The 14,486-nt window shown below is 37.2% G+C and overlaps 1 protein-coding gene across 4 annotated transcripts in view; it reads right to left on the bottom strand.

The window, feature by feature from the left end:
- Nucleotides 1-14,486, bottom strand: part of LOC127866930 (E3 ubiquitin-protein ligase RBBP6-like) — a 46,371-nt gene that overhangs the window by 7,279 nt on the left and 24,606 nt on the right. For all 4 annotated transcript variants that reach the window (XM_052407795.1, XM_052407796.1, XM_052407797.1 and 1 more), the window contains 8 exons: nt 13,836-14,474; nt 9,661-9,798; nt 9,119-9,184; nt 8,692-8,844; nt 8,036-8,095; nt 6,803-7,000; nt 5,188-5,363; nt 4,284-4,410 (listed from right to left, as the gene is read on the bottom strand). In XM_052407795.1, the coding sequence (XP_052263755.1) occupies nt 4,284-4,410; nt 5,188-5,363; nt 6,803-7,000; nt 8,036-8,095; nt 8,692-8,844; nt 9,119-9,184; nt 9,661-9,798; nt 13,836-14,474 (1,557 nt within the window). The remainder of the gene's footprint in view (nt 1-4,283; nt 4,411-5,187; nt 5,364-6,802; nt 7,001-8,035; nt 8,096-8,691; nt 8,845-9,118; nt 9,185-9,660; nt 9,799-13,835; nt 14,475-14,486) is intronic.

The raw sequence follows: 14,486 nt of genomic DNA, 5'->3' as shown, positions 1-14,486 counted from the left end.
TCCATATGGTCTGTTATCAATGTCAAGCACTGCTCGGAAAAGAAGATCATGCCAAAAAAATCCAATCCGATGGCGATGAGACATCATTTATTCTGACCGGTGATCAGTGATCGGTGATATGACCGATGAATGGTGACCGATGTCCGGTGATCGGGACCGGTATAATATAACTGCGTCACAATGGAACTATCTGGTGCAGAAGAATGACCATCCACGAAGTCATCTGATAATGTTAACCGGAAAACAACGGTAGATTATCAGTATTAATAGGCATAAGTGTCCTTGTAGTCGTAGTGGAGAAAAGAACAGCTTATCCCGAAGCCTGAATGTTAAACGAACTAGTGTTCGTATACAACTACGGCTCGGTGACTGCAACATGTGTGAATGCCATAAGAAGAATCATCACACGTGGAATGGAGACATGATATTCCTAAAGGAACAAGAGCACCGCCTTGCGGGTGGAGACCGCTCATCTATTTTCTTTTTAAAGGTGAAGGGACTCTCATTTTCAATCACAAAGGAGGGAGGGGTGGAGTGAAGAGGGGTGCATTGTGTGGGGGTGTGGACATTTATTACATTATCTTCCGAAAATGCGAAAAAAAGGAAAAAAAAATAAATTCGGGAGTGGGGGGGGGTGGGGGGGGTGGGGGTGGGGATTCTTGGGTGCGATGGTTGGACGGTATTTCAAACATAAAATAATAAAAATAAATATTTGTGTTGTTTAACCGTTTAAAAAAAAAATTGGGGGGGGGGGGAGTGAGGTGGGGGGGGGTATAGTGTGAGGGTGTGGTGGTAATTTGTGAGATGATTTTGAAAAAAAAAAAAAAAAAAAATTAGGGGGGGGGGGGGATTCGGGTGGGGGGGTGGGGGGGATTCTTGGTTGGACGGTATTTCAAACATAAAATACTCAAAATAAATAGTTTTGTTTTTTAACCGTTTAAAAAAAAATTTGGGGAGGGGGTGGGGTGGGGTGGGGGGTATAGTGTGAGGGTGCGGTGGTCATTTGTAAGATAATCTTAAAAAAAATAAAAAAATAAAATAAAAAATAGGGGGGGGATTCGGGGGGGGGGGGGGGGGGGGGGGGGGGGGGGCACGGGCGATGGTTTGGGTGGAGTCTATTGTGGTATGTCAGGTAAGAGTAGTTTTGTCAAAGTATCAATCAAATCTAATCATAAATAAAGAAGTTATGGCAATTTTAGCAAAATTTAATAATGTAAGGTCATTCAAAGGTCAAGGTAAAATTCAACTTGCCAGGTACAGTAACCTCATGATAGCATGCAAGTATTTGAAGTTTGAAAGCAATAGCCTTGATACTTAAGAAGTAAAGGGGATCGAAACACAAAATTTAACCATATATTCAAAGTTACTAAGTCAAAAAAGGGCCATAATTCCGTAAAAATGACATCCAGAGTTATGCAACTTGTCCTTTTACTGTACCCTTATGATAGTTTGCGAGTGTTCCAAGTATGAAAGCAATATCTATGATACTTTAGGGGTAAAGTGGACCAAAACACAAAACATAACCAAACTTTCAATTTTCTAAGTATAAAGGGCCCATAATTCCGTCCAAATGCCAGTCAGAGTTACATTACTTTGCCTGCACAGTCCCCTTACGATAGTTAATAAGTGTTGCAAGTATGAAAGCAATAGCTTTGATACTGTAGGAATAAAGTGGACCTAAACACAAAACATAACCAAATTTTCAATTTTTCCAAGTATAAAAAGGGCACATAATTCTGTCAAAATGCTAGTCAGAGTTACATAACTTTGCCTGCACAGTCCCCTTATGATAGTTAGTAAGTGTTTCAAGTATGAAAGCAATAGCTTTGATACTTAAGGAATCAAATGGACCTAAACACAAAACTTAACCAAAATTTTCAATTTTCTAAGTATAAAAAGGGCACATAATTCTGTCAAAATGCATGCCAGAGTTATCTCACTTTGCCTGCCCAGTCCCCTCATGATAGTAAGTAAGTGTACCAAGTTTGAATGCAAAAGCATTGATACTTTCTGAAAAAAGTGGACCTAAACGCAAAACTTAACCAAAATTTTAAATTTTCTAAGTATAAAAAGGGCACATAATTCAGTCAAAATGCACGCCAGAGTTATCTTACTTTGCCTGCCCAGTCCCCTCATGATAGTAAGTAAGTGTACCAAGTGTGAATGCAATAGCATTGATACTTTCTGAGAAAAGTGGACCTAAACGCAAAACTTAACCGGACGCCGACGCAGACGCCGACGCAGACGCCGACGCAGACGCCGACGCCGACGCCGACGCCAAGGTGATGACAATAGCTCATAATTTTTTTCAAAAAATAGATGAGCTAATAAAATGGAGAACGTCGCTATGACCAGTAGGTTCATTAACGCCTACGTGAGAAGTGGCGACATCCATATAACTTCGATGCCTAAATATTGTTCGGCTACGCTGGAAATATTGTCTTCTACAATATTGTCTCCGTGAGCATTGACATGATCGCTTACGAGCGTATCAATGCCGAGAACTGCTCAATGAAGGAGAGGTATGTTCGATAACTATCCAGTGGTGCTCAATGCAGTCCGCTGATGTCTACGTGAAGGTTGACGACGTCCTCGTTTCCTGCGATGTCGAGATCTGGATCGGCCGAGATGTGAATCGGCTGCGATGAGACCGAGATCTTCTAGAATAACGTCTCCGTGAGTGACGACGTGATCGCTTACGAGAGCCGCGACGATGAGAACTGCTCGACGAAGAAGAGCGTGTCCGATGTCTAATCCTTGATGAAGACGATGTATTCAACGAAGAATAGGAGAATAATTCAATGAAGAAGACCGAGTTCTTCTTCTTGACCGGTGACTGGTGTTATCGGTGGCAGGCCTAACTGATGACTGTTGACCGGTGACCAGAGCGGTGATCAATGACCGGACCGGTGACCGGACCGGACCGGACCGTTGACATGACCGGACCGGTGACATGACCGGACCGGTGACATGACCGGTGACCGGACAGGTGACATGACCGGTGACCGGACCGGTGACATGACCGGTGATCAATGACCGGACCGGTGACCGGACCGGTGACATGACCGGTGATCGGACCGGACCCGTGATCAATGACCGGACCGGTGAGAGACCGGACCGGTGACATGACCGGTGACCGGACCGGTGACATGACCGGTGATCAATGACCGGACCGGACCGTTGACATGACCGGTGACCGGACCGGCCGGTCAGAGGTCGATCAATGGTCCGTGATCAACGTCCCCGGTGACGTACCGGTCATATCATGACCAGTGTTGTCACCGGATAATGACCGTATGGCGGATGCCAAATGGTCGGGCATTGGTCGATGTCCTTGACCAATGCCATCGGGCAAAGACCGGCTGACGGGTGTCGCCATATGGTCTGATGTTGACCGACTGTCTAAGAGACTTAGCATAGTACGGTCGCGATCGTGCCCGATACCCGGTGACTGATACTGCAACTATCATCCATGATCTGCGAAGTCACTGGGTATTTATCCACTCCTGTTTCTGCGACCATCATGTAGTCGAATATATGAAAAACAAGAGCAAAGCTTATTCAACCATAAACTGGTCACATACCAGATTATCATACGGCACATAAAATCATTATTTGACCATAATGAAAATTATAATAATACTGCCGTAGATCATAAATTAAACAAAAGTTTAATTCAAAACAGATTTAAAATAAAATGACGATCAATTAGATTATCATACGGAACGTTAAAATCATTATTGCACACAATGGCAAATGATAAACAATCTGTCAATAGAAGAACACGCTTTGCACCATCTCGTAACACATTAGAAGAACATGCTTTGCACGTTCTAGCAATGTATTAGAAGAGCACGTTTTGCACGTGGTCGTTCGCGCCTGAAAACACCCAGCATGGTAGAAATAAACCATTGTTCGATAAAAACAAGCATGGCTTACCTTTTACAAATGAAACAAAATCCATTAAATCCACACAAATTAATCCGAATGAGAAATAAAAAGATAAATAACACAATTTATCTATTCAAAACCCCAATCAACCAAGTGAAAAACAATATTTTAATTCAGAGCCGTAAAAGACACGTATACACCTGGTTGATCCGGAAAGAATATTGAGGGTTGGTTACCGATTTTTGGCTAGGTTGCATTGCACTATGTTTAACCTGGCCTGTATTACGGTATTGAGGTGGCGGATTCCTAGTTAAAATTCCGGATGAGTTATTTCCCCTTGGAAAGTATAAGCATACGATAACAGGTCAGTATTTATGACATTAAAACCATACCATCATCGTCCAGGCTGATGGGTCTGAATGCTTTCTGTGGCGAGGCCTGCTGGGCCAGCTGTCTCTTCCGCTTCTTCTCAGCCATGATCTCAGCAAATGTCTTCACCGTGGCATCTTTCACATCCACCTGCACACACAGAGGCAGACAAGTTTTATACTTCTTTTTTAATTATATTTATCCAAGTTTTCAAAAGTATTTCCGTCAAATCAGATTCACGATTTAAACTCCACACATTTTTTATGCTGGATTAACAGTTTTAGGTGCTTATAGTAGTGTAGCAGTAGACAAGTTCAGCATACTAATTCATGTTAATATCTAAGGGTATCCCATCATGATTATGTAATATGAATTTGTTAAATCTTTGCGCTTAGTGGTATTGTAAATATAGGACTCCATAAGCTTATGCTGCAATATTTTAGTTTTGTGTGTGACAGTGACATGAATATCATTCGTTAGTCTTAAATGAATAATGTTTAAAACTGGACCATATCAATCCCATAAATATCACTTGGTATTAAACAAAATATGCTTAAAACAGGGCCACATTGACAAAACATATTCAAACAAGCAAATTCGTTGAATTGATATCCCCTGCCAATATGCTTCTGGTCACATAAGTGTTATATTTGAAACTCAAAAAAGCGTTTTTTTCAAGATACGAAAGGCCATAATTCCGTTATTAACAGATGGTGTACAATGACATTTGGCGTGCATCATCCCCTTATCCATATATATACTCATACCAAGTTTCAATGAAATCCGCCAAAGCCCTTCCAAGATATGGCTCTGGACGGACAGACAACGCCAAAACAATATCCCTCCCCCGATGGCGGGGGAGAATAAGTGTAATTAGAATTCTTCCCATTATAATGCCACGCATTGATCATTACTTGTTTTCCTTACTTTTGGTGGTCCTTTTTGTAATCGGAGAGGCGGCCTGGTCTCTACCTCTGCGCCAGCCCTCGATAGTTTGATACTTGTGGATGTTGATGGAACAGTAGTTTTCTTTGGAAACATGTCACTGTAGTCTACGATTTCTCTGCTGATTTTCGGCTTCACTGCAGGCTTCACAGGCTCATCTGAATTTGTGAGATATTTTGATTGTAATATTTAAAATAGAAATAAACAAGACTATTGTAAAGCAATATAAGTCCCCTACCGGCTCTACCATTGTCAGATTTTTTTATTGATTTTTTTTATATTTTTGTTGCCATATCAACCAGAATTTTTGACGTAGGAACGAAATGAAATGACATGCATAATGTCCTTATTGCCATCTATCCATGTTTCAAGTTTCATGAACAAATATTAAGAACTTTTAAAGTTATTGCAGGATCCAGAAAAGTGTGACAGACTGACTGACTGACGGACACACAGAGCGCAAACCATAATTCCCCTCCAGTGAAATCGGTAGGGGACTAAGAACATGACAATGTCAGTTCCACGAGTATGTATGCCTTTTGACATAACTATTTTGGATCAGCGTGATATTCCGCATGCAATAATAAGTATATGTTTTAAATAAAGTTAAAGCAAAAAGATGACCTTAAGTAAGTATTTAAAAATGTATATAACGTAAAATAAATGAATTTAACTGTCAACAATTTCATTTAGGAATACCAGTAAAAGCGAACAACAACATTCAAATAACATTTGTTATGATTAGAAGAAACAAGATCTATCACTGATAGTGATTCATATCCCAATATACATTTTTGAAACATATGAAGAGCTGGATGATCAGAGCTATTTATTGACTGATGATGTTCAAGTCTGATTTCAACAATCCATCAACATATCAATACAATTGCAAGAGAAAAGTGTATGTACTGCTCTGTCCTTTATTTGAAACAATTGGCAAGCATCATTCTGTTTATATGGATTGTTTGTCATTATTAACGCTATTCCTTTTTTCATAGCAGCCAGTTAATATATAGCAGTTTCCTAGGCAAGTAAGTTACCTGGGCTAAATAAACATAAGAATAAACAGGGCAGTAGAAATGACCAATGGCCACATGTGTGCTGACTTGGACATTTGGCATTAACAAGTCTATTAACTTTGCTAGCCTGTAGGACAAGATTTTTCTTTCAAATACAAGTCAAGACAAGGGACAAAATTGTCACAAAACCAGGTTTTTAATAAAAATGTGACCTTAACCTTGGAGATATTGGCGTAATTCTTTCGCATGACACACCGTCCAATGATGGTGAACAAATATGCCAAATGATTTTAAAATCTCACAATGAATGACATAGTTATGGCCCGGACAAGCTCTTTATGGCCATTTTTGACCTTTGAACTCAAAGTGTGACCTTGACCTTTGAGATATCGACATAATTCTTGAGCGCGACACACCGTTCAATGCTTGTGAACAAATGTGCCAAATGATTTTACAATCTCACAATGAATGACATAGTTATGGCCCGGACAAGCTTGTTCCGCCCGCCAGCCCGCATTCGCCAATCTAATAACCAGTTTTTTCCTTCGGAAAACCTGGTTAAAAAGCACAATTCCTACCAGTTTTCTTTGATGGTGGTACATAGATCTGACGTTCGCGCCTGGCCTGACCCAATTTCACAACATTATTGGCAGTCTGTGGCTGATAGGGATCAGTCCCAAGTCGTGAAAGTGTTCTTTTTTGCAGGGCCTCTACACTTCCAAATGTGACCCGCACTAATGGCTCAGGGTTCTCAGTTGACCTTTGTTCTTCCTTGTCTGCAAACAGTAAACGGTGTTTATGATAACTTAATTATTGCAATAGTAATGCTATCACAATTAGGTGACATGCCATATTGCTTAGAACAAACTTGAAGAAATATGTGACAATAAAAATGAAACTTTGTACTTAAAAAGACATACAATTTGTTACAATATGGCTGTCCATTTAAAGGTCTGGGTAATATTGATCTGTAAAGCATGTATGAATTTGTTTTCAAAATTGAGGGGACAACAAGAAATATGGCAATGCCATGAAATTAAATTCCATGTTCAACACATATAATTCCTAGCTTAACAAGAGCTCTGCGGTTGGAGACTGATGCCGTCCAAACAGGGCCTTGACCTCAGAATTAGTGACCCCAATTCCAATAGGGGTCATCTACTGTCAAATGCAAATGTGAAGTATTAGGCCTATCTGTAAATTCGTTGAGTTATTGATCAGAAACAATTTTCACACTTAATGTGACAGTGACCTTGACCTAGTGACCCCCAATTTCAATAGGGGTCATCTGTTGTCAAAGGTCAATGCACATGCTAAGTATCAAGCCAATCAGTCAATCGTTGTCAAGTTATTGATTGGAAACAATTTTCACCCTTACTGTGGCAGTGACCTTTGACCTAGTGACCCCTTTTGCAATAGGGGTTATCTACTGTCTTTTTAGCAACAGTGACCTTGGCCTTAATCTAACAAGATATTCTATTTTAAGCTACAGTGGCCTTTACCTGACCTGACTAGGTCCACAAACAAAATCACAAAGTTTTATGATGTTGTGATATAAACACAGGTTTTCCCATAATACACACTGTTATAAACTGGTGTAAAATAATAATAAAAACAAAGTTGTGTGTTTTTAGTTTTTTACAATTATTATTTATCTAGTGTACGATTAACTTGGAAACAGCGTATAAATGGTCGTAAAAAATGTCACCAAAACATTTGTCATACAGGTCTTATAAGATTTTGCATTTTCTGCTAGACAAATCATACTGTCTATACCATGAGATTAACATAAAAGTGTTGTATAAACCTACTCAGAACTATTTTCCGCTCATTTTTGACAGTTGATATCTTTATGGCTCCAATGTCATCACCTGCAGAACAAATACTTCATTATAGAAATGTAAAATGTATGCAGCAAGACTGCAAGTTATGTTCTCCAGAATTAAGATTGAACATTTTGCTGTAGCAACACACATGTTACTAAGCAGAATTCTACAGTAACTCCAGTAGTTACCAGTCCTCAATCTTATGACTAGCTCCTACAGCTTGAGAATATGGAAATGAAATAAGCGAGGCTAGAAATACAGACATAAATAGTAATGAACAAGTCGATTTTTTTGTTTGGATTTTTCTCCATTCTCAACAGTATTTTAGTCACATCATAGTTGTCCATTTACGACTTTTCATGGGTCCGCTAGTTAACTAGTAGTAAGTGCACAGACCTATGCTAGTATCGGTAATAATGTACGAGAAGGTAAATACTTGCAGCATAAATCATATTTATGACTAATCTCAACACAATTAATGTGGCCGGGCCTGGAATCAAAGCTGCCGGTCTCACATGTAGTACAGCCCTTAACGAACTGAATCAGCGGGCACACCGGAAAATGTAAACTTCACTTTTTTTGCATAATTGAATTACTAATTGGGTTTGCGGATTGAACACTGATAAAGTTAACCTAGATACCCTGAGCTCTCTTGCTTGCTCTCTGCTTCCTGATCTCCTCCAGGGAAACGGGCTCCAAGGCCTCCTGTAGACGGGCTCTCTTCTCCGCCCGCATCTGCTCTAGCTGCTCTAAGGTCTTACCAGATAGGTCACCCACCAGAGTTGGGCTTACAGCTGTGGAGATCAAAGACAGAAAGTGTGTCAGTATAGTATAACCACTGATAACTAAAGCACATCTTTTATCAGTTACCTTTGAGGTTTTTACTTTAAACATACCTTGCCATTACATATTTTTTATTTGATTAAGTATAAACTTAAATTTGATAAGCTACATTAACAGTAATACATGATTTTATTCAATTAATCACTAAACTAGAGCATTAACATGCTAGCACCGCATTGAATGTCATTGAATTTTTCTACACATTGTTCCTAATTAAAATCATACATTTCACATCTTCTGATTCTTGTACCCGTTCCACAGACTCTTGTTTTGATCCTGATGTAGGATGTTCTGAAATGAATGAGGAAAGTTAATGTTTCAAATGGTCATAACAATTTGACATTGTTGTGCATTAAAGAACCAAATATCCCCACAATGACTCAGTGTATAATGCTGTAAAATGGCTGCTACAGTTCATTTCATGCAGACAAAGATATCAAATACAGTTTAAAAGTTTTTAATAGTAACTGACAACTATTTAGGGCCTTTTTCTGATCTGTTTCAACGCACACAAGATATATTAAACAGGTTTCTTGTTGAACATTTCAATGGTCCAAATATATGTACATAGTTAAACAAAGGATAATGCCTAATATTCAATTTTTAAGAATTATTATTAGTTGTAAAAGAGTGGTATGTATTCCACATATGTTTGGTCTTAATGTTTAAAATTTTCTATTTTACTATTTCAAATGATATCCAAATAATCATCATGTGCATTGATTTATCTTTTATATTTTCTCTACTACAAATTTTACACCTCATACCGTTGGGCTCAGTATTTTCCTCCAGTTCTTCCTCCAGGTACACCTCCTCCTCCTCTGCCAACTCTTCCTCCTCCTCTCCATCACTCCAGGCAGCTGCCACACTCACTTCCTCACCTTCACTGACCCTCCCAGAGTCACCTAGAAACGAGACATGTTATTGTGAACAAACAAATGAGCCGCGTTCTGACAAAACTGGGCTCACTGCATGTGTGTAAAGTGTCGTCCTAGATTAGCCTGTGCAGTCCCCTCAGGCTGATCAGGGACGACACTTTCCGCTTTTATTGTATGTTTAGTTTGAAGGAAGTCCCTTCTTACAGAAAATCAAGTTTAGGCAGAAAGTGTCGTCCCATTAATCAATTACCCATTTATTTTGGGTAACACAGTAAAAATAATTATTAAAGATATCTCGGATAGCTTAAAAAACGCAAATATACAAATAGTAATAAACAGCAAAATGTTTCTTCTTGGTGACACAAACGTAAATGACAACTGCTTTATTCTTTTCATGGAAGTTAAAAAGTACATTTTTGAATGCAAAAGGAAAGAAGTAATTCCAAATTTTCTGGGATTTAAGGCTAGCCTAAAATTATCTTTAAAATTAAATATATATGCAAACACAACAAATGAATCAAATAAAGGAATTTTTTAGATAGTTATAAGATTAATATGTAATTCATAAATGCATGAATAACAAAAATAACTGTTATTAACTGGCATTATATATGAAACTTGCAAAATGTGTTTTCTTAATCAAGTGTCACTATGTTGTCTGCATATTGATCATAAAGTTTATATTGATTGTGTTGTGAACTGCACTCTAAGTGTAAAATCAAACTTTGTTAAAAAGATCCATTTTTAATGACACTAGCAAATGTACTAGGTTTTATCTTTTTGAACACTGTAACCATAGTAGTTGTAAATCTGACTCTTTTCTTGTGTTACTATGTTGTTTGCATATTAATCATAAAGTTTATATCGATTGTGTTGTAAACTGCACTATAAGTGTTAAATCAAACTTTGTTAAAAAGGTCCATTTTTAATGACACTAGCAAATGTACTAGGTTTTATCTCTTTGAACACTGTAGCCATAGTTGTTGTAAATCTGATCCTTTTCTTGTTTAAGAATTAACACTTAATATTATTGTGCTATACATAAATAATTATTTGGTTTAAGTAAAAAAGGTAAAAAGGTTGAAGGAAGTATGATCCTAATTCAGCTTGAGTAATGATTGTATTAATATCGCGAAAACACATTACATATGGTAATTTAAGTATATGAACGATTATGCCTTTGTAAATTGTGTGTATATTTATATATTATGAATGAATAAAAGCATTTAAACAGGAAAAAAAAAAAAAAAAAAAAAGAGAAAGTGTCGTCCCTGATTAGCCTGTGCGGACTTCACAGGCTAATCTGGGACGACACTTTACGCATATGCATTAAACCCAGTTTTCTCAGAACGCGGCTCAAATAATCAACAGAATGATGTCATTTACTTACTGACATAAACTACTCAAATAAGTAGAACTTGTGCAGCTGATGTTGTTAATACCCATGCTTATTTAGCTTCATTCAAAGACACATACTAAGTAACTCAAGAGTGGGTAGATCGTTTAGCTTGAAAGAATCTTGTACGTCCGTAATTCACACTGACAGTGATGACATGTTTGAAGATTTAATTGAATCACTTGAGAAATAAAAAAGCTGACATTTTTCCCCATTTTGTGAATGGGGCGTGGCTGTTATGATTGGGAAATATCCCATCGATATCACTAAATTTCAGAATTTTTTTTTGGCATTTTTTGGCTTACACATACTACAAACTTCATAATGGAAATAAAGAGTTATTAACATTTCATTGACAATGGTTTAACTGATCCAGCTTCAAATCAGATAAAGTAAATGTTAACATTTATATCTTTATTGTTATTGGTTAAAATTTCAATTGGCAATTTTGGCAGTCCTTTGGAATAAATAATATATACTACCGGTATACGAGATTGGGAAGGAGGCTGAATAATGGCCCAAAATGTGACCCCCCCCCCCCCCAACTCATACTAAAAGTATTTGCATATTAGCCATCACGCAGCGAATGCCGATGAAAGACAATAAACCAAATGAAAAGATGACGATGTGTGATCAACATGCGTATTTATCACAAATTAATAAAGAATATTTTAATTGCTGTTTGTTGTTTGATTGTTTGCGTTTAACCACACTTATTACTATTTTATATGTATCAATTTATTTATTTTTAAATTATTGACACTATTGATTTATATACCGGTAGTTTACTTTTTAAGAACAAACACACACATAGAGTTTATAATTTTAATGTTGATATCAGAATAAAAAGCATTTTATTTGAAACAAGAAATATCTTTAAAAAAGATATACGGCGTTGATAGTTCAATGAATGAGATCAAGGATAGCGAATGTCTTTTTTTCTGTGCAGTTCTTAGCTGCATCACACGCAGTACGGGATGTTACGCGGAGTTTTCGCGGCTTATTTTACATTATTACATATTGCTGGTCATAAACCTATAGATACAAAACAGAAAACCAAAAGAAGAATGGAAGTGAAATTAAAACATACGAGTCAACCGGCCACACGAGAAGTATCCGTATTTATAGGCGCGTTCTTCGAACAAACCTGTTTTAGTGGTTTTAGTGGCATTGCTATTTGATTCGATTATTAACAGTATCGATAATCATCGCGCTCATGCTTAATACATTTGTCAATATGGTGGAATAATTATTGTTAAATTAATCAAAAATAATATTTACCATTGTATTGTTGAAAACCCATTAAGAATCTACATATTTCTGGTCTAAAGAAAATTCCAGGTCACCTAGTTCACGGATAGCGTATTTATTATATAACTATTATTTTACTGGCCGCGAACTCCGGTGATGACCTGTATATAAACTCTGACATCCATACACTGGCCGCGAATTGACCCGGGTTGAAATGCAATGTATTAAAGTGAGGCCTCGCTTCCACTGCTCTTTATACTTTTACATGTTAACATGTTGACAAGAATATGGAAGTAAGTACTAAATATGAGAACATAGTCTTTAAATATAAACGCGTTGCGCTGGTAATTCTCTGAAAATAAAAGGTGTACGCACAAACTGTATTGATGTCGAGAATTGAGTGTAAAACTGTTCTATCTATTAAGCCTTTTCATTAGAAATAAAATTGTTTCATGCAGTAAAACAGTGTTACAAAGACGCGGATATGTTTCCAATGTTCTGGTGGAATACTCAAATCAGCCAATGGAATAAATGAAGTGTATTCATTCGTACCTAGCCGCGGGAAATTTTATTTGAATTTTATTGGACACTTACAAAGGTCAGGAGAGGTGAAAAGCTGGCTTAATACAGCTTACGCCGAAAAAAAACAACAATCTGGAACCTCTTTCGTATAACACAAACAGTTTTTAAACGGTATTGACAGCATTTTAATAAAAATCATACCAACTAAAACACATACCCAAGAAAATAAACAAAAGTGACTAGTTTGATTTGCTATTTGATAGAATAAGACTAATTGGCAATTGGCTTCGTTGTAACAAACATTCGTTAACGGTTATTCGATCCCACTTGTCCGCTAATCATAACAATGAACGTGTGAATGGCATACATTAAGAGGGTCCATTACTGTCCCTTGATAACAAAAGACTAGTTAATTGGCATGTGACAAACAGGCCCCACCTCCTGCAGTGATTCTCAAGTGTGTTCCCGCATTCGTACCACGATTTTTCGCAACTTCGATTGATCGCGAATATGTATTACACACAAATCGGACATTGACTGACGCATTTTTTAAAAATTCAAAATAAAAAATCGGCGAATTTAAGTGCTGACGAAATCGTCATTTTTATAAAAATTACGAAATTTTGTGCTGTCGAAAATAAATGGTTTCACAGTATTTAAATGTGAACAACCAACTGACTATACCATTAGACATCTTACTAACATCAAAGTCAACAGTGGCAAGTATTCCTTGATCATATGTGAGCTATATTTGTATAACAACTTCTTGGGAGTCTTAAAAATACAAATATACAAAACTTAAGTACATGTAGCATTATGATTAAATGGGGATCTGCATACATGTATTATTATTCACAACTATAAAGTGCTTTTTTTATATATTTTTTAAATGTACCTTTTATCTTTATCCTTCTATTTTGGCTGTCAGATTCATCATTCTCACTCCTCTCTTTCTTCTTCTTAATGCTCTTCTTTTTCTTCTTTCGAAATTCCTCATATTCAGCCTCTCGTCCCTGTTGCTGCAACAATTTCTTTAAGAGCTTTTTCTTGTCCCGTTTTGACAGTTCTTGAAGCTCCTCATATGTAACATCTATGTCCTCTTCTTCTATCAACTTCATCAATTCCTCATCTAAGTCTCTCTTCTTTTTCCTGTCTTTCCTTGATTCAGATCCATAATCATTAGGATCAACTAATCCAAGTCTCTCTTTCAAACTTATTTTTTTTTTTTCTTCTTCAACAAATTGATTTTTTATAGTTATCTGTGGAACCATCAAAATATTTTTATTTTCTATTTTACCGCGACTTTTCTGATTATCACCAATTTTGCCGATTCTCGACAAAACACTTCCCTTATTAGACACTTTTGAAAGTTTGATAACTCCGCTTCTTGGTTGAGAATCTCCACTGGGTTTAAGTCCAAGTCTTGCTTTAATTGACACAGGCTTTGCATTTTGACTTTGATTTTCTTTTCTATCTTTATCAACACGGGCTGTGGTTGATTTAAGACCTAGTCGAGACTTTATACTAGGTTTCACTGCAAGAGAAT

The sequence above is a fragment of the Dreissena polymorpha genome, chromosome 2 (assembly GCF_020536995.1).
Source record: "Dreissena polymorpha isolate Duluth1 chromosome 2, UMN_Dpol_1.0, whole genome shotgun sequence".
Lineage (NCBI taxonomy): Eukaryota > Metazoa > Mollusca > Bivalvia > Myida > Dreissenidae > Dreissena > Dreissena polymorpha.
Note: the sequence above shows the minus strand (reverse complement) of the source record. Positions and strands in the feature narration are given on the sequence as shown.